General features: G+C 41.3%; 2 protein-coding genes across 3 annotated transcripts in view; one reads left to right on the forward strand and one right to left on the reverse strand.

Moving 5' to 3' along the window:
* Positions 1–10383, reverse strand: part of LOC124606710 (sphingosine kinase 1) — a 466249-nt gene extending 455866 nt beyond the window's left edge. The window contains exon 1 of the mRNA XM_047138740.1: positions 9769–10383. Within this exon, the coding sequence (XP_046994696.1) occupies positions 9769–10294 (526 nt within the window). The 5' untranslated portion in view covers positions 10295–10383. The remainder of the gene's footprint in view (positions 1–9768) is intronic.
* Positions 10384–10795: 412 nt separating this feature from the next.
* The window catches only part of LOC124606991 (tether containing UBX domain for GLUT4), a 57917-nt gene continuing 44478 nt past the window's right edge, over positions 10796–24234 (forward strand). For both annotated transcript variants that reach the window (XM_047139131.1, XM_047139130.1), the window contains exons 1-2: positions 10796–11042; positions 21641–21696. In XM_047139131.1, coding sequence (XP_046995087.1) covers positions 10956–11042; positions 21641–21696 — 143 coding nt within the window. In that variant the 5' untranslated portion in view covers positions 10796–10955. The remainder of the gene's footprint in view (positions 11043–21640; positions 21697–24234) is intronic.

Consider the following 24234-nt stretch of genomic DNA (forward strand, 5'->3'; position numbering starts at 1 on the left):
CTGGCCAATGAAACTGTAACTAAAACGCTACTTTATAACAATTATCAAACAGAATGAATGTAGAAAGTTGTCTTAGCCAACTGTGATTCCACATGAAATAATCTCTTGACCCCAAGCCCTTCGTTTGGTGCGGATAAGAAGCCCTGTCGTTGGTTGGACTTCGTTGGTCTACTACGTTTGCGCCTTAATTCGAGACATTGTCCGCTTGGCCTTGAAGGATCACACAGCCATGCCAGGACAGTGCGACGACATCAGAAGCAACACAGGCTGCCAACACTAAGACTATTGTTGCAGCCTGAGCTGCAACAGCAGCAGAGAAAGGCAAGCCGACTGTGGGGCACCCACAGACAACAGTGGACACAGGAGTGACACCTTGTCTTTTCAGATGAGTCCTGGTTGCGCGTAGGCATATCTGAATGTGAAGGCTCTGAGAACAACGAACGTTGCCGGACTGAATTCGTATTCGTAATACGGGCAGAGAACATGACATGGAAGTGCGGGGTGACAGTGGGTACACAATGTGATCGTTTCTGGTTTGTATAGCCAGTAACGTGGACAACAGGCGTTACGTTTCTGACGTGCAAATGCCGTTTGCTGTGCCCTATCTTCGAGGTTTCCGTGACATTTTACAAGATAATGCAAGGGTATTGGAATTAAAAAATCTGCTTATGGGTTGCGATGAGACTGCCGTGCCACCACTTGATGAATCTGGCATAGAGTTGAAGCAGCACGGAATGACATATCCGTATTTGTCACGCAAGCCTGGTTGGAGCTAATGCTCAGTCAAAGCAGAACGACTGTTGATGCCAGAGGTGGCATATCTGTGTACTAAAGTTACCCCAAAATCACCTGTATTCTGCCTGCTTTACTGCACCCATCAACAAAAGTTTTGTATCTACCGTTTATTCCGAAATTCATAAACCAGAAAACAATTTTTGCAGCCTGAGCTGAGTTGGATTGTGTCCAGAACATAAAAAAAAAGTTTGTGTAACGACAAAATCTTCTGTTTCCCACGGGGGGTTTTTACAGCACCCGAGTGACTTCAGTACAAGGTGGAATGTCCTCTTGCTCAGATGCTTACTTGAATCCGTTGTGGAATACCATCGATGTGATCATAAAGCCAGCTGTAGTCCAAATTGTGCTAGTCTTCAATGGGGAGTCTGTGTAAGATGTGCACAGTATGTGGTCACTGTCAACTTCCAAAAACAGGTCGTTTCAATCGATTCCTCACATGCTCGATTGGTTTCATCCCGGCGAACAGGCGGGCCACTCCATTCTGGTGATCCTAGAATGCTGAAGGAACGTGTTCACCAGAAGAGCACGATGAGCATGCGAATTCTAATCTGTGAAGAAGAAATTCACCAAAATGTCGGCAATGCAGTCCCACTATTGGTTGTAGGATTTCATCCCGGCACCACAGAGCAGCGAGATTGTTCTTAATAACAACAAGAGGTGTACGGTGGTCCCATGTAATGCCAACCCAGATGTCACTCGTTGCACATGTAGGATAGTGTCGGTGGCGTTCTATATTACCAGGTTGTCTCCAAACATGTCTGTGGTTACCAGGGTACAAACAAATCACAGTTTGCTCTATAAGCAACACCCGGTGACAATTCTGAGGTGTTCATCTTGCACGATTTCTTGCTCATCTGCAACGGAATCCATGGTGCTGTGCTGTACGATGTGGTGCTCGCCATGGTCGTTAGGAATGGGAGTCACATGATGCAATCATCTCCTACGAGTTTGACGTGAAACATGATATCCTGCAGCCTCTTTGAACGGCAGATTCGGTTGTCGAGCACTCAACCCACAGTTACTTTGATTTGAAAGTCGTAGGTATCTATCATCATGTGCAACTGTCGAGCCTGTATTGTAAGTCGTTTACACTACCTGCCTACTCGAACTAGTTCCATGTCCGCACCACATCACTTTGATCTCAGTGCATACGTCGAGCAAAGCCCTGATTGACAAGCCTTCTTCACATTATGTGATGATGTAGGCCCGAACATTGGTTGAGATTGTCCTTCGCGGCATGACAGATGTTCACTTCACTGTTACACAGACTTCTGCAATGCGCCCCTACTGGTGATTTACTTTCGGCTGAAATGCTGCAGTCTATTCGAGTGCGGCGTTCTACCCCACGCTGCGCTCACGGCAACTGTCTAAAAGTTTACAAACAACGTTAGAGGTGACCTTCTGATCGGTACAGAAACAGTCACAACAGCAACACACCTGCCTGACATAACCAGGTGGCGCAAAATTTCTCGCTTATAATTTAACAATGTACTTCATTAATCCAGCTACTATCCAATAGCCTGGATGTTCAAAACACCTCTATTTTATTTGAATTGTAATCCTGCCTTCCTCTTAAGACTATCCGCTGGCCTTTTTTTCCTGGCTCTCCTAGCAATTCCCCACATGTATCTCTCCGTTCCTAGCCAATAAGCCCTCAGTTTTTGAATGGATTTTTCAGTAAATGTTTATGTCTCACTATAGTAACTGAAAGGAGGTGAAAGCTGTCAGAAGCTTCGCTTCCTAAACCAAACATACACTACTCTCCATTAAAATGCAGATGATACACGGGTATTCATTCGACAAATATATTACACTAGAACTGACATGCGATTACATTTTCACGCAATTTGGGTGCATATATCCTGAGAAATCTGAACCCAAAACAACCACCTCTGGCCGTAATAACGGCCTTGATACGCCTGGGCACTGAGTCAGAGCTTGGATGGCGTGTACAGGTACAGCTGCAAATGCAGCTTCAACACGATATCACAGTTCATCAAGAGGAGTGACTGGCGTATTGTAACGAGCCAGTTGCTCGGCCACCATTGACCAGACGTTTTCAACTGGTGAAAGATCTGGAGAATGTGCTGGCCAGAGCAGCAGTCGAACATTTTCTGTATCCAGAAAGGCTCGTACAGGACCTGCAACATGCGGTCGTGCATTATCCTGCTGAACTGTAGAGTTTAACAGAGATCGAATGAAGGGTAGAGCCACGTGTCGTAACACATCTGAAATGTAACGTCCACTGTTCAAAGTGCCGTCAATGCGAACAAGAGGTGCCCGAGACATGTATCCCATGGCACCCCATACCATCACGCCGGGTGATACTCCAGTACGGCGATGGAGAATACACGCTTCCAATGTGCGTTCACCGCGATGTCGCCAAACACGGATGCGACCATCATGATGCTGTACACAGAACCTGGATTCATCCGAAAAAAATGACGTTTTACCATTCGTGCACCCAGGTTCGTCGCTGAGTACACCATCACAGGCGCTCCTGTCTGCGATGCAGCCATTGTCTCCGAGCTGATAGTTCATGCTGCTGCAAACGTCATCGAACTGTTCGTGCAGATGGTTGTTGTCTTGCAAACGTCCCCATCTGTTGACTCAGGGATCGAGACGTGGCTGCACCATCCGTTACAGTCATACGGATAAGATGCCTGTCATCTCAACTGCTAGTGATACGAAGCCGTTGAGATCCAGCACGGCGTTCCGTATTACCCTCCTGAACCCACCGATTCCATATTCTGCTAACAGTCATTGGATCTCGAGCAACGCGAGAAGCAATGTCGCGATACGATAAACCGCAATCGCGATAGGCTACAATCCAGCCTTTATCAAAGTCGGAAACGTGATGGTACGTATTTCTCCTCCTTACACGAGGCATCGCAACAACGTTTCACCAGGCAACGCTAGTCAGCTGCTGTTTGTGTTTGAGAAATCGGTTGAAAACTTTCCTCACGTCAGCACGGCGCCAACCTTGTGTGAATGCTCTGAAAAGCTAATCATTTGCATATCACAGTATCTTCTTCCTGTCGGTTAAATTTCGCGTCTGTAGCACGTCATCTTCGTGGTGTAGCAATTTTAATGGCCAGTAGTGTATTTTATTAAGAAGCATTCCAGGCCATCATTACTCTTATGTCCGTTGTGTAGTCTTCAATTGTCTCAACTATAAATATTTTACTAGTTCTATGATTTCACTGTGAAGTATTTTCTTTTCGATGTGGTCAATGTACATTATTTTAGTCTTACTATACTTCATTTTCAGATCTAGTTTCAAAATTACTCTGTCACCTTCTTCACTCCTCCTTGAAGTTCATCTGCACTAGTGGCAAACAGAACTACATCGTCAGCAACACGAATGTGGCACACACAATTGTCTTCCATTAACCGACATTTCTACTTCGTTTTCCAGTTTTAAGGATGTGACAACTTCCCCTGGGACTGCTAAAACAAAATATGGTGATACAGTTTCTCCAGACCTGACTTTTCTTTTAATTCTCAATTTCCCACATCCCTGGTGAAGTTTATGGAAGCTGTAATCAAAAATCATTGTATTGTCTATTAGGCTGTTAGCACATATTTTGTGAAAACAAATTCAAAATTCTTTGCAGGATCTATGAATCTCACACAAAGTGATAAACGTCACTCATTGATTCACTTCATAGTAGCTTTTACAACTCGAAAATAGTCCACTGTGGTTTATCTATGTCTAAAGCCAGCTTTTTCCTTTGCTTACGTACAATGAGGTGACGAGAATCGTGGCACAGCTCCTAATATCGTGTTGGACCTCCTTTTGCCCGGTGTAGCGCAGGAACTCGACGTGGCATGGACTCAACAAGTCGTTCGAAGTCCTCTGCAGAACTATTGAGCTGTGCTGTCTCTTTAGCTGTCCATAACTGTGAAAGAGTTCCCGTTGCAGGATGTTGTGCACGAATTAACCTCTCGATTATGTCACACAAATGTTCGATGGGATTCATGTCTAGCGATCTGGGTGGCCAAATCATTCGCTCGAATTGTCCAGAATGTTCTCCAAACCAGACGCGAACAATTATGGCCCAGTAACATGACATTGTTTGGGATCATGAAGTCCACGAATGGCTGCAAATGGTCTCCAAGTAGCCGAACATAACCATTTCCGATTAATAACTGGTTCAGTTGGACCAGAGGACCCAGTACATTCCATATAAATGCAGCTGACATCATTTTGAAGCTACCACCAGCTTGTACAGTGCATTGTTGACAACTTGAGTCCATGGCTTCGTGGGGTCTACGCCACACTCGAATTCTGTCAGTAGCTCTTACTAACTGAATCGGGATTCATCCAATCAGGCAATGGTTTTGCAGTCGCCTAGTATCTGACCGATACTTTAACGAGTCCAGGAGAGGCGCTGAAGGCGATGTCGTGCTGTCAGCAAAGGCACTCGTGTCGGTCGTCTGTTGCCATAGCCCATTAACTCCAAATTTCGCAGTACTGACCTAAAGGATACGTTCGTCGTACATCCCGCACTGATTCTGCGGTTATTTCATGTAGTGCTGTTTGTATGTTAGCACTGACAACTCTATACGCAAACGCCGCTGCTCTCGGTTGTTAAGTGAAGGCCTTCCGGCCACTGCACTGACTGTGGCGAGTGGTAATGTCTGAAATTTGGTATTATCGGTACACTCTTGAAACTGGATCTCTGAATACTGAATTCCCGAACGACTTTCGAAATGGACTGTCCCATGCATCTATCTCCAACTACCCTTCCACGTTCTAACTCTGTTAATTCTCGCTGTGTGGCCACAATCACGTCGGAAACGTATTCCCATGAATCTCCTGTGTACAAACAGCATTTACACCTAATGTACGCGATACTACCGCCATCTGTGTATATGCTTATCGCTATCTCACGACTTCTGTCACCTCAGTGCAAACAACAAGCAGCAGCAAATCTGAAGAGCACGGCGCCCACCAAGTTGGTCAATCGTTTGTAGCGCCCTTTATAGATCTCTGATTAAAATTCAAATAATCTAAAACGCGTATCTTAACTAAAAGGCCCTTGTCTGAATGGGGGATGTGTGTAAGGTATCACAGATAACTAAAGCAAATATGTCTTCGGCATAACACCAAGTTATTAACTTTGGAATGAAAGGGCGCAGTTGCACAGTGCAGTCATATGGCACTTTGTATTTAGCGTTCACTGGATAATCCATCGTACTAAAAGTCATTTGGTGTAATAACTGCACGCGGTCACAGAGACTGCTGAAAAAGAGGCAATCAGGCAAAGGGGCAATAGTGTGACGGAACAAAACAGAGTGATACGTGGGTAATTTTGAAGTAAAACAATGAATTTTGTCCAAATGATTTTATTTTATGATTGCTACATTGCATGTTCAACTATGTAGAATCGATGGTTTAAACACAGACAGCCATGTGTTAACATTGCTTTATTGTGTGTTAAATTCTGAATTAATATAACGAGGTAAAAAATATTGAGCTCTTTGATGAAACTGCGTATTGACATACGTTTTGAAGAGCAGTAATTATTGCTACAGATTCCGCTATCTTGTTATTACCGTAGCAATATTCACATTAATGACTATTTTCCTCATTTCGCTCTGTATTCTAACAAATCTCTGAGGAGTCGTATGCAGCGCCAGTGGCGGGCTTGGAAATGCTTCGTAACAAGCTAACTTGACAGCACACAACATCTTATAATGGCTACTTAGATAATATAAAGTTTATTATTACTGTCTGATCTGTAACGTTGGCAGTGATCATACATTAAACACTAACAACTGGAAGTCGTCTAAGATTCAAAAATAGCGAGCTCAGCGATCAAGAAAACCTTGATAAGTAGTACAGGTTAGTCTGGCTGTACAATTTTTCCAGTGCTCCTGCTTACAGGGTGTCCAAAACAAAAATTTTGTGAACATATTTAAGACAACACATTTCGTGCCACACTTATATCCCACAGGCTTATCAGCGTTGCGAGATTTCGTTCTCTTTCCAAAAGTGAACGGAATCATATATACTGTAGACACGGTTAGGCCCCAGAAGCAACTGCCATACATAAAAAGCATTCTCGAAGAGCTTCCGACGGAAGAGTCAAGGTGTTGATGAAGCGAGTCAAACATCGGTTTTCCGATCGTCAGTTGTTCTAGGCCTCCGAAATCAGCTGTTCCGGTTCCCGATTTCGTCAGCACTCGGCACGAAGGCCTTATTCTTGAATTGTATATGGAGGAAGGTAACTCTTGATCAGAGCAGAGCAGCCAACTTTTTAAAATAGATCTTTTTTTTATAGATTGACGATGTAATTTACATTATGATGTAACAGTGCGTAGTTCATTCTTTTACCATCTGGCGATAACTATATTTCACGTAACATGATGCTGCGAATACTTTTATAAACCTGCTGATTGTCAGACGACGAAATCTGGTTGTATAATTGAAGTTATTTCCCAGCAGTTCAAGGCGCGCGCATATATATATATATATATATATATATATATATATATATATATATATAAAGAGCTGTGGGTCACAACCTCCTGAAAATGTAGTTTTAAAAGGAAATAGAAACTTGAAAACTTGATAATCCACACACGTTTTAAAGACGGTGGAGCATTTACTTGGAAGCTAATATCGACTCTGAACAGGAAATCCGGCAGCTGTAACTCCACATCCAGAACTGATATTCGGAGCATAGACTATACAAGGCTAACTACAATTGGTATTGGGAGGGTTTACGGAAACCGAAGTTGGAAGTCTCATCGAGTGATCAGTTGTCATCATGAAATCTATACTGAAATATAAGCATTCCTAATAATAACTCCGAGAGAACCTCGTTTCTGGAACAGGGAGCTGCCGCCGTCTTGTTGGTAACCTTCATACTGTAGGCAAAAGTATTCACGGCAACGCCTTTCATCTCAAAGTTCACGTTGTTTCAGAAAGTATATTCTTTTTAATTTCCGTGGTGACGTCTTAATTTTTTGGTACTTAATGCTTACGTCACATAGCACCTAAAAGGCGACGAAAATCATGGCAATATCTATCCCTGCAGATCAGATGAGTTATCTGTTACTTGTTATATTTCACATATTTGCTACATTCTTTCGATCTACACTTTTAGCAGCAATTTTGTGCAAATGAATTTTCGGTTTACGTTATACCAAGACTTGAACCAGACTGTATTATTAAAACGTAATACAAAAGGAGCCGCAAGTACACCAGATTTTGATATGCGTGCTCAGTAACCTTCCGTGTAGTGAACGGTGATCGTAAGGAGTCCGAAATCCCTTGGCCCCGCACCGCTATCAGCTTCGTCTTAGGACGGGCTCATAACAGCTGACGTCAATACTGCCGCTGACGGGTTAAAATGGCGCGCAACTCGAAATGAATAGCGTCGCGTACTCTGAGATGGCCAAGCGCGCTTTACAATACAAGAGTGGTAGCTACTTTGTGACAGTCGTAGGAATAAGGGAGGGCGGCTTTTTGAATCTTATTCTGACAGTAACATTTAAATCAGCGCACAGCAGGTTTCCTTAAATATATTTAGTGGACAAAGTACATATGCAAAAACTCTACACAACAAACGTAATACAACAACCCCCGAATGTAACTTGTGGGAGATCACCCTATTGTCGACAATACATGAAATAAGATATTTTCCGCGGCGACCGGTGAAGCGCTCAGCATTTAAAATAAGTCATCTAGAAAAATGTGCGGTAAGATAAGTGTTAAATTGCTGTAAATTTTATATTCTTTGTCTGTATGTGTGAATGTCATGAAATATAGTATAAAAATTAAACGGCAAAGTAAGGCTCCATGTAAATTCGCCAGTTTCTGTTCACAAAGCGTGCACAGTACATGAAAACTTACTACTTTCTTTTCGGTAGTCATTTCGGTATTTAGTATGCCATGCTGCAATCAGCTCCCTGTAATTATTGTGGAATTTGCTAAATCCTCGAAGGCAAAAATAACCTCTAGTTCCAAGAACGTACTGTGCAAAATAATAACGTCGTAAATACGCATCCATGACGAAATTTCGAGGAACATAAACTCATCGCAGAAAATGAACCGTCGTAGATGAAAATGAATATCTGTTACTGGCCTTAAACACTTGAAGACTTACAGTAGCGTAGTTGTACCTAACGAACGATTGATTCTTTTTATTTCATTGTTATAAAAATTAAATATTTTTGCCCTGGTATGTGCATGGTGTATAAAATTATTCATCGCCGAGTATTTTGAAAACTTATGCCAATATCGTTGCGACCTCATTGTGCTGCGCAGTACTGACATGGACGAAAATTCTTCAGTTCAGATTTCTAAGATAACCAATACTGGAGGAAAAACAGTTTTCGCCTACGTCTCCTAGTATTGGTTCAGGCAACACACGGTCAGTCAGTAACGAGATGCCCTTTTTCCATAAACTTCCCGCCTCATTGTAGGTGTGTTGCAGGTTCGGCAACGATTATGACACAAATACAACGCTGAATGGCAGAAAGTTCTATAAGATCAACATAGCTGAAATTACTGTTTTCAAAAATTTCTCAAAATATACCTATTTTAATATCTATTCTTTTCTCATCTGCATTACTTATACAATATTCTGCGCTTAAGAGTTAAAGTTTAATGTCTACTTCGGTGGAATACGAGACAACAGAATCAACCAAAATACTTCTCCTAAAACAAACGATGTCTCATGCCGCTGATCACGGATTTGTCATTACGGGAAGTCAAAGCGCATCTTTCATGCTTATAATGGTTGCCGATGTTACATTCATAGAAATAAAAGTTCATTACGAATACTACACGCTATGAAATTAAAGGCAAATTTTATACAAACAGCAGCTCGATCAATTCAAACATTTCTCGCAATCCTGAACACACAACAGGGGTGAACTCAGTTCACAGCATGGAAAGGTAGCCTACTGAAATTGAAACAGACAAATAGTAAAATAGATATTAAAGCAGGTATTTACCAGTTTCCACCGGCGTGAGAGGTCCTTCTCCGTTTGTCAAGATATTTCGTGGCACTGGTTTATTCCTTATCAAACACTTCAATGCTATTCGCCACTTTTGAGCTTCCTTCATATTGTCTTCGTACCTGTCAAATGATCTGAATCGCAGAGTTATTGTCATTCGTTCTCTCTTCTGTCCAGATTTCATTTTAATTTTTTTGAGTACGTAGGCGTATATGTAAAGGTACGCACTTATGTCGGTCTCATCTTGTTCACTCGAATTTTCCTCAACAACTCTTAAGTCATTTCGCTTGTTGGAGCTAGGATGACATGCACACGATTTTCCTGATCTTCTTTTACTTCTCATACAGCGACAACCCACAATATCATTTATTCTAATTGTTTCAGTTTTTGTATTGCCATTACTTTCCTTTTGCAAACTCAGTCCCTTTTCTGTCAGTTTCACCCTATAGACCGTATTTTTTTTTGAAAGGATGTAAAAAGTTTCTTCAAGAACTGGACCACCGCTTATATTCCCGCCTTCCATGTTATTTATTAAACACGCGAACCATTTAAAGCAATATACATCACACACCGCTCACTTTGCAAAGCACACGCGGACTTCGCAGCGCATCCCCCCACCGCCTATTGCAGACTGGCAGGACCTTAACAAGATATGTCAGTACCAAACAAAAACACAAGCCTGAGAGTATCATACGAAAGATAGAAGTTCGAAAGAGACTTGGCAGCTATGACCTACCACAAGGATCACACGTCAGCGAAAGCTTTCCTCGCGAAACATTTCGTAACTTGGAAATTTTAGTTTTATCCGTAGTCTTTTGAGTAGTTTTCTTGCTGTACACTATAGAAATGAAATTCTAAAAGTGGTATTTCGTTTGATTGAAGAATATTGTCTTCAATATTCTGTTAATACTTTGCAATGCTTATATCGAATCTTTTTAGGCGTAAAGAGTTTCTGATTTCGATCTATAATTCTCAAAATTTCTGTTTTTCTCCGATCTTCCTTTTTCATAGGAATATCTGTCGTTTTCAGTCATTGCAGATGTTCATGAATCAAAATACTTTGGTGTTGTTTTCGTCTGTTTGAATTTCGCGTAGTAATGCATTCGTGACAGGTCAGTGTTTTCACGCGTGAAGAAGTGAGATGCCTTAATGAAATATTGCTGGTGAACACTTTCAGTGTCATAATGTCCGGTGGCAAATCAGTAATTGTACTAACACCGAACGGCAGACGCCAAACAGTGAAGGTTACACCGAACACCACGATTTTGCAGGTATAAAAGCAAATTTCGAGCTGTATCCTATATGATTGTGTTAACAGTTGTCAGATTACTTTTAGCTGTCACTTTTTAGCATTGGCTCAACAGACATACGAAGTGGAAACGCATTTAATAGCTAATGCAATCGACACATAAACGGATTTTTTTCTTGTCTTCTGCATTTGTCAGTAATATTCGCGTGAACGCTTGTTGAGTGTAGTTGGACCACACAATATACGTAGTCTGCAAACTATGAAGTTCGGAAAGAGAAAAAAAGAATTTGCCTCTTGAGAGCTAAATGTAGCAGTATTTTTCTTTTCCACGCCCGCGTACCATTTAGATAAACCTCGACCTTTGTTGTACAAAAAAGTATACCGACCAGAGCCGGAATTGATATAAAGAAATATGAATAAATAACTAAAAATTTCCGGTTGTGTTCATAGTAAGTCCTGCCAGTACTTTTCTACCGTAAATGCTGAGCATACTACAGCCAACATTATCGGCTGTGGCATGGAACATTGTGTCTTTTGGATGATTGGGAACATGGCTTAACTTGCTGAACCACAAGGAAGGTACAAAGCTCTCTTAAAACACCCTCAAGATGTGTTATGTGCCAAGGGGGTGGATGATTGTTAAGGTGAAACAGTTGCTAGTAGGCAACCTCTGGGCATCTCTCACAATTCCATTGTATGTGGAAAGCTCAGGAAAGTGAAACCCTGCCTAAGTTGACATTTAATTCCTTAGTTGCTCATGAGATTTCTATGGGGCCAACAATACACAATATGGGAAGGACGTACCATGAGGCAGCACCTACACCCAACCAACAAAGAGAGACTGGGCAGTTAGCCCAACTGAGAAGTAACATCAGAAAGATATAAATAGGGCTCGGGTTTGCCATTATACCTTCATAGTAATGAAGACAGAGGAGTGAATCTTTGAAAAGACCTCACCTTACTATACTCACAATATCTGGAGAGTATTTCTGGGTGTAGGGTGCAAGACTGGGGTAGTGAAAAACTGCATGAAAACGTCACTGGTACACTGGAATAAAATGGTAACATGTATTTTAACTACCTGAAACATTATTATAGGTTATATCCACCTTAAAATTGGATTGTATGTCCCAAACTGTTATGATGCATCAAATGCCAAAAATTTGGTGATAATGCAGTGTTCTGTCATGATGAGTTACATTTGGGAGTTGTGGAGGCACAACAAACGGATCAGTAGCAACTCGAACATCAGAGCTGAGCGTGAATGTGTAATACGAGCACTTGTGGAGGTAGGATTGCATCCGATCCGGAAACCACTCTGAAGCCAACAAGAGCTTCAACACTTCACTTAAATATGCATCATCACAAAAGATGATGTCTTCATGTACACAATCACCACTTTCAGCAATCAAAGAACAATATTTAACAAAATGTCATCCATAGATAAAGAAAATAGCAGTAAAACCGTCAGCTTTGTAAGCACTCAACTTTCCAATGACGATTGCAATGTTAACGACATTGATGCACCCATTGAGGAACCAGAGAATCACACTCGGACTAATGTTCCTCTTAATCTCTACTGTGCATCCTTGTGGCTGAGAGATGGGAAAGGAAAACCCACAACAATCTAAGGCTCTCGCCAATACGTTTCTAGGCTACAGAGGAACTTAAATAGGTTCAGAAAGTTTTGGGAGAAAGAATTGAAGCTGTTGGTGCAGGAAAAACCAATTTATACCTGTTTATAAAGCACTCATTTCCAATTCACTGACAATTTTCTAAGTGGATATGCTTCTAGAAGAACGATGATATTACAGGAAAAAGTCTAAGGTTAGGGTACCTGTTTTTGTTAGTTTCAGATAACCATCTTTTCCACTCCCTCTTGCCATGGATATATGGGTGAGTGCAATGGCAGTTCATACAGCTATCAAGATCACAGTATGTTCTACGTACCTGCCACCCCACAATCCTCTGAATGAAAATGTACTGAAGAAGCTTCCTAAAGAACTCCTTTCTCCCACCCATTTCTTGCAATGGGGCAGTTCAATGCACTTGATGTGTTGTGAGGTTCAGCTACCACATGCCCCATGTTTTTAGTCATTGGGAGGCTTCTTCGTGTAGAAGAGATATCTTTTGAACTGCAGTCAGTTGATACACTCTTGTACAGCTACTAGTTTGTTTTCAGCTATTGGCTTTTGCCTCGGCTCTCCAGTTCTTGCAAACTCTGTTCAGTGAGAAGAAGCTGTAGATATGCATTCCAGAGATCACTTTCCAATGTGTATCCGTCTGATGAATGAAGCTGAGCTCGAAAAGACACCACAAAAGTCAATACTTAACAGGGCAAATTGGACACTGGCATAATCCGTATCACTTCAGGCGGGGAGGGCGGGGGGGGGTACCTTCATAGTCTTGGATGTTATTGAATTTAGCATATGTTAAAAGTCGGGAGTATGTAAGAAACACACATTTTTTTTTGGTTTCTCCAAAAAAATTCCTGCCCCAAGGTGCAGGCATCCAAAGATGACACTGCGAACACCATTTTGATTATGCAATTTTTGGAAAAAAATTTAAAATGCTATGTCTCTTTAACAGTTCTAGATATTTTGTTAACAATTTTTTAATTTCAAAGATAATTGCTTTATGATTACAATGGTACCTTCTGTTTGGACATATCTGTAACAGTTCTTTTACTGTCACCTTGTGATTTTTTTTTTTTTTTCAGAAAATGCCAATCCAGGAAAGTTAAGATTTTTCTCTGTTGATTAATATCATGTAGTACTATATTCTCTGTAAAGGGGAACTTCCACTTTTAAGTTGGACAGGTTTATTTTTAAAAAATCTTTTTTTACTTTCAAGGGTAATGTACGTCTTCACTGAATTTGTTTCTTACTAATTTCTTTTTTACAATGTTTATTTGTGTTTTCTTTGATGCAGTTAATTGTTTTCACTTTTTTTGTTGAATATTGTACATCCTACAGGAAAAGGTGCAAGTGTTAGCTATTATTCTTGAAACATTTTCAAAGAAAACGATTTTGAACCACGTTCCATCAGTATCAAAGTACGTGGTAGGAAAATCAAGAGATGTGTGGTCTGTAAAAGGAGTCTTTGGAAGACCAGTTCCCTATTATAGTCATCCTGTAGAAGCAGCTTAAGTTCAAATAGTGCAGTCATTTTATCTGGAAGATAAATGGGACTGTTCTTGTCAGAGTGCCAACAAAAAAAGACACTATAACTGTAACAGTCGAAGGTCAGAAATTTGTGAAAGTGAAGAGGTACATGACTCGCAGTATTAAAGACACTTTTGCAGTTTATAAGAGCAACTATACAACTTCACATATTGGAAGATCAAAATTTTATGCACTACAACCTAAGTGGGTAGTTCCACACCCACCCAGAGATGTCTGTTTATGTATGTACTGCACAAATTTTGAACTTTGTGTGGTAACTTTGAAGATGTTACTGGAACACTTGACGTATGACACCTTGCTTGGGTGTATTGGGCCATTAGTACTCTGTGACATAAAGTGAGAGACTTGTTTGTTTCAAGAATGTGGTGACTGCCATGGAAAGGAAGCACTGTCTTTACAGACACTTGGCCTGGAAGACGTAGCAAGTAACTCTGCAGAAATTACATGTGCGACATGGGAGGAAACTAAACTAATTAAGAAATCTGTTGCCTTTGACAGTTTCATTGATGAACTTGGTAAATGGTCAGTGAAACGAGTAACACACCAGCTTCTGAAGAAATTGCAACAACGAAACATTGCAGAAGTGGAAGGATGTGTACAGGCTGAAGAACTATGTTTAATGCTTCACTATGAGTTTGCTGAGAGCACTGGTCTGTAATTCTACCACAAGAAGTACAAGGATATCATTGGAGTGACATGTTTTCAAAACAAGACCACAAGTGTTGGAGTTATAAGTGATGACACAGGACATGACTCAGCACATGCTTTGCCAGCAATGTGCAAAATTCTTCAAGTGCAAACAGGGGCAGAGAAGATCTCTATTATTTCTGATGGTGCTCCTAGTCATTTTAATAATCATTACCAGCTCTTTGAATTGAGTAAGTCACTTGTGCCAACTGACTGTGTATACAGTGCTAGTTGTCACGGGAAGGGGTCTTGTGATAGTGTGGGCGGGCTGCTGAAGCACCTTTCTACAAAACATAATCTTTCCACACCAAATACATCTGTGATTCAGAATGCTGAGGATTTTAAGAGTGTCACGAAATCTTACACATCCACATCTTTTGTCCAAAGAGGAACTTGAAGAATTCCGTGAGCAGAAAAAAAAGAATAATGGTCCAAACAAACTCCTGTGAAAGGAATTAAGACACATTTTTGGACTCAAAATGGTGGGTGAACTCATATTGCAAGCACTTCAAAGAGCAAGAAAGAAGAAATTTCGTTCATTTGGCCAACACCTCAGAAACAGTAGGATAACATTCAGATTCATAATCTGAGAAGGGGGAGTGTGTGTGTGTGTGTGTGTGTGTGTGTGTGTGTGTGTGTGTGGTGGATTGCAGACATTATAGACTCCAGTTGTGAGTTAAACGAAATTGTACTTTATGCTACCACATGGACCTGCTGCTGGAAATAGGTTTCCAGCTGAAGGACAGCAACAATGCCACCAGTGCTCACCTCCTGTTCAGTGTTTTGAAGACTGTAAGTACTCCAGTTCCTATTGGTTCAATAGGAAGGCATCACTCTATATCAAAGAAAGATACTGAAGGAGTGGAACACATTTTTAGTTCATTGACTGGCTAATTTAAATGCAAAACAGAGTGCACAGAAGTTATATAAATTGAAACCTGTAAGTCTCTGGACCTTTCGCATACATTTTGGAACCATTTAAAAAAATCATGAAAAATGAGTCTGTTACTCATCTTTCAAAACTAAAAATATGTTAACTAAGACTAGGGTTTGATTTTTATGAGCCTGTTGTGTGATAATGTGGTAATAAAACAGATTTTATGTATGGCAAAAATTTCAACTGTTTATAAAACATGTTCAACGTACAAGTGTAAGCTCTCCTTTTCAGGGAATGTAGAATTATATGGTACTAATCAACAGAAGAAAATCAAATTTTATGGATTGGCAGTTTTGAAAAAGAGATCCATAAATTACAAAAAAAGTTAAGAATGCTATACTAAAAGAACTTTGACAGATAAGTTCAAATGGGGGATTTCTTTGTAATCATAAAGCAATTATCTTTCACATAATAATAAAAAAAAATCTAGAACTGCTTCAGAGATACAGCATTTTAAATTTTTTTCCAAAATTTGCATCGTCAAAATAGTATGCAGTGTGTCATCTTTGGAGGGCTGTATCTCGGAGCAGAAATTTTTTTGGAGAAAACAAAAAAATAAATGTTCCTTACTTAGTCCTTCATTTTAACATATGCTAAATTCAATAACATCAGAGACTATGAAGGTAAGATTTTTTTCCTATCCTGCTTGAATTGATATGGACTATTCCTATACAGCCAGGACAGGTTAGACCATATTAGCTGTGACCCACCAAATTGCTGAAGGATCCATTGCAAAGTCTAGCAATCATATCGGAAGAAAACCCGCCCCATGGTGTAATGAAGAATGCCACACAGCAATCGGAGCCAGGTGCGTAACTTTGTTGAAGTTCAAACATAGACCATCAACAGTAAATGGAACAAATTTGTGAATTCTGTTCCCCATCAACTATGCAAGTTCAGGAGTTAATGAGGAGGCTTTGAGTGCATAATCAGAAATGAATCATGTACAGCGAAGTCATTTGGGATCTGCACTGAAGGACATTACATTGATCTGAATGTATTAGACCTCAGGATAAGGAGCCAGGGATGAATCAAACTGCCACTTTGGCATCTACGGAGACCCAGAGTGATATTAAGTTTTATGGAGTGCAAGAAATCTCTTATTACACATTACATTTTTAAATGTTTGTTTTCCTCAATTCTAAGCCTGTATCAAGTATTTTCGTTATATATTTGGATTGCTTTAAGAAGGGAAATGGAGTCCGCTGTTCAGCTGTTTTCTCTGATTTTCAGAGTTTATCTTCCAGAGCAACTACAAATTATAATGCTGGGAACAAGAAGTCGTGAGTGAGAAGCCATTGCAGTAGAAAGTTTCTCATATGATCTGACTCAGGCCCTGAAATCTGTTCATCAAATATATTGAGCAGAAAAATATTCAGACCACATAAGATGCCATACAGCAGATCAAAAATAAAGGCAAAGAGCTAGTATTATGCTGGGTATCATGATAATTTGGGATATGGTAAAAAGGTGCAGCTGTCAAAATAGCCAAGGAAGCATGTAGAGTAGGTGTTCGGATTTGGTGTGCCGTTCTCTGGCAGAGATGATGTACTTGTTGGACAGAGCTCTGGATCATGCTTTAGTGAGAAGACAAGTGGTTGGAGATGGTAAACAAATAATTTTTGTGGAAAACTACTGAGAAAGTTTAGAGAACAGGCATTTACGATGGATTGCAGGACAGTTGTATTGGCAATAATGTATATCTCACGTAAGGACAATAAATACAAGGTAAGAGAAATCAGGATTCATATGGAAGCATATGGACAGTTTTTGTTATAAGTAAAATGGAAAAGGGAATGGTTAGCTGCAGTAGAAGGTACCCTCTGCTGTGTACTGTATGGTGACTTTCTGCTGTGTACTGTATGGTGACTTGAAGAGTACGGTATGTATGTAGATGTGGATGAAGCACCATTATTTTAAAAGTTATGTGTATTGGTATTTCAAACCAAGGCACATTCTTGGCAGTTCAGTAATATTTTTCTGCTGTGTCATTGTGTTTACCTTCCCAGTTAATTCACAGTACTTTCTGAGTTATAAGCTATCATCAAGCCACTGTATCGGTTTCTTCTTCTTGTTTCAAATGGGCCTACTTTGTACCATGCTTGTTCAACTGTTGGCTTTGATCTTTGTCCAGTACTGTCGCATCCTCTGCCGATGTAACTCCTTCCTTTCTTTTGTCCAGGGGTTACCTTTCCTTCGGGGATTTTCCTGAAATCCTCGGACTTCCTTCATGGTACATCTCACAGACTGTCTGCTCTGGAGATCAGTTATTCCCAGTTCTTTAATGTCCTTTTCAGTTTCTGTCAGCCAAGTGGTGCGAACCTTCTTGTTTTCCCAGAAGATGAACAGGTGGTTGGTCAATCTATTTGGAGACAATCTTGCAACATGGCTATAGAAAGCTATCCTTCTTTTTCTTGCTCAGTCAGAGAGCCTCTTGATACGTTCATAGAGATCAGAGGTATGTTGCCTTCTCAATTCCCCATCTTCTTCTACCAGGCCTAGGATCTTCCTGAGGAATCTCCTCTCTCTGACTTTCAATTTCTCCATCAGACCTCTCTGGTTCGTGGAAAGACATTCAATGGCATACAGGGCATCTGGTTTGTATGACTTATGTGTAGTGCTTAAGTTTCAGGTTGCCCGACAGGCATTTTTTGTTGTAGGTGTTTGTAGTTAGTTGATAGGTTAGTTCCACTTGTTGACTCTCGTGGATAATTACGTTTTTTCTGATAAGCTGGGTTCAATCCGTTCGCCAAGATACCTAAACTTCTCAGTCCTTTCGATGTTTCTCTGGTCTAGTAACATCTCTCTATTAGCTTCTTTGATGTTGGTGAAGAACTATTTTCTCCAGCGACACTTGAAGACCCCCTTTGGCTGCCTGTTTGCTGAGGCAGTTTACCTGCATTGTTGCCATTTCAAGAGAATCAGCAATCAGTGCCATGTCATCTGCGAAAGCCCCGCGATCTACAATCAGTCCTTTGTTCTTACGGCCCAGATAGACACCACCCTGAACACCCAAATTGGTCAGTTCCTTACGCTATTCTCTCTCAACCTTTTCAAAGCCACAGTTGAAGAGAAGTGGGGAGAGTCCATCCCCCTGGCTCACTACAGGTTTTATCTCGAAGCTTTCTGAGATCTCAACTCTAAATTTGACCTTGAAGTAGGTGTTGATCAAGGTTTCTAGAATGAGTCTGCAGGTTTTGTTGTCTAGTCCTAGTACCTGGAGTATTTTGTTAAGCGTTTCTCTATCAACAGAGTTGTAGGCCTTCCTGAAACTGACAAACGTGACTACCACCTTGCGTTTTCTCATCTTGGAGTATGCAAGTATTGTTTTAAGGCTGAGGATCTGTTCAGCACAGGCTCAGGTCTTCCTGAAACCTCCCTCATATTCTCCAAGTTGACTATCGAGTCGATCTTCTGCCCTTATTACTAATACTTTGGAGAGAATCTTGTATGTTACCGAAACGAGGGATTCCACGGTAGTTGTTCAAATCAGTAAAATTTCCCTTTTCGTGAACCAGATGGATCAGAGCCGTGTTCCAATCAGGTAGTAATTTCTCTGTTTTCCAGATGTCCTGGATGATCTCGGTGAGCTTGGCCAAGGCATTTCTTCCAGCGCATTTCCAGTGTTGAACAATGATAGTCCTCTCCAGCTGCCTTATTATTCTTTCAAAGTTGAATGATTTGTCCAGCTTCTTCCAATGAAGGAGGCAGCGAGTCTGGGTTTGGTGTGGTTTTTTTTGTAGTCAAAGTCTTCACTGGGTGGATCACAGTTGAGTAGGTTTTTAAAGTACTGAGCAAAGAGATGGCAGTTGTCCTTGTTGTTAAAAACCAGTTTGCCCTGTGAGTGTGTGAAGTGGAGGCTTGGCAGATTGTATTTTCTGAGTGTATACTTGAAGGCTTTGTAGAAATCACAGGAGTTATACCTAGCAAAGCTCTCTTCAATTTGGGTTACTTGGTTTTGTGTGAAGGTCCATGTGGTTCCTTGAATTATCTTCGCTGTAAGCCTTCTTTGTTCCAAAAAGTTCTCCCAATTTTTCTTGGTTTTCTTACAATTCCACTTCCCCCAGAGTGTCTGTCTTTGGGCTATTGCATTGTCACAGTCTTCATTCCATTATGGATGCTTCCTTCTTCTCATGAAGGGGGTGAATTCATTGGGTGTCTTCACAAGTCTCCTTCAGTTGGTCCCAGCTGTTTAAATCTGTACTGTTCTTTCTCTGGCTTACTTCTTGTCTGTTCGTAAGTCGCTTTTTGTCAAATCTTAAATTTAGATGACCCCTATATAGACTGTGTAACAAATACATAATTTCTAGGAACAAATATTGATTCTCAGTTGAATTGTTGTGAACACACAAAGGTACTAGCAAAAAGAAGTCATCAGCATGTTATGCCCTTACAATCCTATCATCAGTGTGTAACATGCAGTGTCTTTTAGTTACAATTTATTCGTATGTACACTCAATTCTTAGCTATGGCATTCTTTTTTGGGGACAAGCACACAAAATATGAACACAATTTTCAAATTCCAGAAAAGAGCCATAAGAATAATAACCAAAAATACTAGTTGAGCTCATTGTAAAGATCTGTTCAAAACAAAGGGAATTTTAACTACTCCATGTGAATACATTTACCAGTCAGTTGTACACATCAAAAATAACATTGGTAATTACTGCATAAACATCTCTGTCCATGACCATGCAACAAAAGATAGACTCAGCTTACATTTACCAAGAAAAAATAAACATAAAACTCATAACAGCATTTTCTACCAAGGAATGAAACTGTACAATAAATTACCAAAAGAGATTAAAGAAATTGCAAAATACACTTATTTAAAAAGGAAGCTAAAAAGTACCTGTTATGCAGTACATTTTATAGATTGAAGGATTACTTAGATAAAACAAAGTAGGGGTTTGATAAAAAAGTTATACAAATAAATAATAATAATAATTATTATTATAAAACATCCAAGATTCCCCATAACATCTTCACTTCATGCTTTTTCCCTTCTTTTTTCCTTTCTAGAAATACTGAGTGCCAAGCTACGCATAGCGCAATACTATCACCTCTTCCTCTTTCTGAGCTCAACGTGTCACTCATTATTGAGGGATGCTGACTCAGTTTTTCAGGATAGCAAATGCGAAGTTGCGGTACAGAAAATGGCCCAGAGAGAGAGAGTGAGTGTGTGTGTGTGTGTGTGTGTGTGTGTGTGTGTGTGTGTGTGTGTGTGGGGGGGGGGGGGGGGGGTTATGCGCATGTTTGTTTGTGTGTGTGTGTGTGTGTGTGTGTGTGTGTGTGTGTGTGTGTGTGGGGGGGGGGGGGGGGGGGGGTTACGCGCATGTTTGTGTGTGTAGTGAGTGAAGTGTTATGCAGTGATTGATGATGAGATATGAGTGAACAGAGTGCTATTACATTATTTAATAAGTTATTTGTAAAAAAAGTATTGTATACCAAGAGAAAATCTAATGATTGTCTGTAACTGGAAGTCTGTAAATGTATGTGCATACGAGTTACTTTATTTTAAATTGATCTAAACTTGTAAATACTTTGACTGGTCCTATATCCTTGTAAAAAGAGATCTACGGATGAATAAAGCTGCTGCTGCTGCTGCTGCTACTGCTGCTACTACTACTACTACTACTACTACTACTACTACAATAATTCTTGTAGAAGCATAAGACTGAGTTACCAGTAACCTAACTGATCCTAATATATTTCTAAATATTATAAATAATATAAATAAATTACCTATTTGGCAACATTCATTTGTTTATGTTAGTGACAGACTGACATTATCTTTTTGTTTCATTATAGGTCCTCGAAGAAGTATGCCATAAGCATGGATTTCAAGCAGAAGAATATGACATTAAGTATGTTCAAGTGTTTTAAGATATAGTCTAGTTTGACTAGTTATACAGTTTGTAATAGATATCATAGTTATTTAAAATTAGACTTTACGGGCTACAATTAGTTCGTTTGTGACTTCTCTTCTGTGGCTCACTATGCCCTATACAGTCAAGTTCAACATAAGATAGTATTAAAAACAAATGGGCAGCTGATTGGGAGGATGGTAATTGATACACAGTCTAATGCTTGTCATTCAGCTGTTTCACACTACAAATATAGTGCTCAACCCTTAAACAAGACTATGACCAGTACTCTCCACATCTCTGCTGCATATGCACTAAATCTCGATAAAAAGTGTAGTATGGATAATTGGTTGAAATTCGTATGAAGTCACAGGGATTTGGTGATGTTCATAATTAGCATTTTTCCCTTCATGAATGTAGTGTTGTATCAACTGAGTAATACACATCTTTGTTTCTTTTTAGTGTATACCAAAATCTTTGGATTTTTTCCATTTCTCTTCGGTTGGGTAAAAAAAGTAAAGCCAACATGGGAAAATACTTCCTCACAGCAACATTCTTCAATAAATGTGTCGTAAGAGGCGACTAAAAGGAGTACCAAATGTTTCGGCCCTTATCTGACGGTCCCCTCTGTTGTTTGACCACCATATTTCAAAATTATTCTAAAGAGTGAGCCAATTGGGGAAGGGCGTCTTACTTCGTGCATTGTGTCCATCGTGCATTGAGACATTTAGGCAGCTTATTCGTCGTTGCATTGCAGTCCCGCGCACTCTCCATCTCTTGGGCGAGGATACATTCCTGGGTGCGATTTCCACCATGCACTCTGCAGTGTCGCTTTCTACGCTGACGACGACGACCATGGACCTCTTGCCACCTAATATCCAGCACGGTAGCCAGTCCGTTGTGGTGGGGCCGCCATTTATCCTGTTGGTTGTTGCCTCCTGACAACACAGGGATCGCTCTACTGATGCCTGCGCCTTTATCTCCCTGGGGCATCTGGATGCCCGGCAATGGCCATCCTGCCAGGTGGCCTTTGCTGTGGCTGGGTGGCGCCCATGGGGAGGGCCCTTGGTCGGAGTAGGTGGCATCAGGGTGGATGACAAGCAATGAAGCGTGGCACATCTTATCTTGCTGGTGGTCAACCACCAGCAGTCTCTAAGCATTCGAAGGCTCGCTTTAATGCAAACATGTATGACTCCAAATCGTTCCCCTCCCTGGCCACCTCATGGGAGGAACGAAAGGCTATGAATGGCAGCGAGACGTATTCGCCCCAGTATGTCGTCTGTACGGGAGCTGATGGGGAATCCTTTGTGTCCACGAAGCCTCAGTTCTTCGTAGAGCATTTAGAGGACAAGTTTGGGGAGGTGGAGGGCTTGTCAAAAATGCGGTCCAGGTCAGTCTTGATATAAACAGCATCCTCTACCCAGTGACGGGCATTACTCGCTTGTAAGAAGCTGGGTGATGTTTCTGTTACTATCACACCCCATAAAAGCTTAAATATGGTCCAGGACATTACCTTCCACAGGGACCGTCTTTTAAAGTCCGATGACGAGCTGTGCACCAACTTAGATCGATGAGATGTCCATTTCGTCTGGCGCGTCCACTGGGGTCCGAGGGATAATCAGGTTGCCACCGGTGCCTTAATCTTGGCCTTCGAGGGTGACACATGACCCGAGAAGGTGAAGGTGATGGTCTACTGCTGTGATGTCAAGCCATATATCCCTCCCCCGATGCGGTGCTTGAAGTGTTGGAAGTTCGGCCATATGTCTTCCCACTGTGCTTCCAGCCTCATATGTCATGATTGTAGTCGTCCATCCCATCCCGATACTCCATGTGCCTCACCTCCCATTTGTGTGAACTGCGGAGAGCACCATCCCCCTTGCTCGCTGGACTGTAAGATTCTACAGAAGGAGCGGAAAATAACGGAATACAAGACCCTGGACCGACTGACCTACACTGAGGCTAAATGGAAATTTGAACGGCTTCATTCGGTGCGCACGAGTCATCTTATGCTGTCACTGTCACTCCTGTTACAGCTCCATCCATTGCACCACATACAGTCAGCTCTCAGAGCCGAATGACCACACCTGCCCCCATGATGGTTGGGGGCACTTCCCTCCCTGTTGCTCCCGCACCACCTACATCGGGAGCAGCACCCCGCCAACCATCAGGGCCACCAGTCCCCACTTCTAAGCCGGAGAAGTGTAAGTCTACACTCCCTTCCCAGGTTCCTACCAGTGGCAAACCAGATACCCCCCAGGGGCTGAAGAAGCCCTAGGTAGCTGGTCGTAGGACTTCGTGGTCCTCTTCGGTCCCGGAGACCGAATCAAAGAAGCCCTCCCAGCAAGGGCAACCAAAGGAAATTGCAATGGCACCCACTCGATCGCTACCTACAAGCTCTGTGTCTGAGGATGCGGTGGAGATTTTGGCATCCGCTGAGGACCTAGATCTCGTCGGTCCTCACACATTATGGATGTTGCTCCCGTCGGTACTCAATCGGTCGCAGCAAGTGACCCAGCAGTGTAATCTGCCTCCTTGGTC

This window comes from Schistocerca americana, chromosome 3 (genome assembly GCF_021461395.2).
Source record: "Schistocerca americana isolate TAMUIC-IGC-003095 chromosome 3, iqSchAmer2.1, whole genome shotgun sequence".
Lineage (NCBI taxonomy): Eukaryota > Metazoa > Arthropoda > Insecta > Orthoptera > Acrididae > Schistocerca > Schistocerca americana.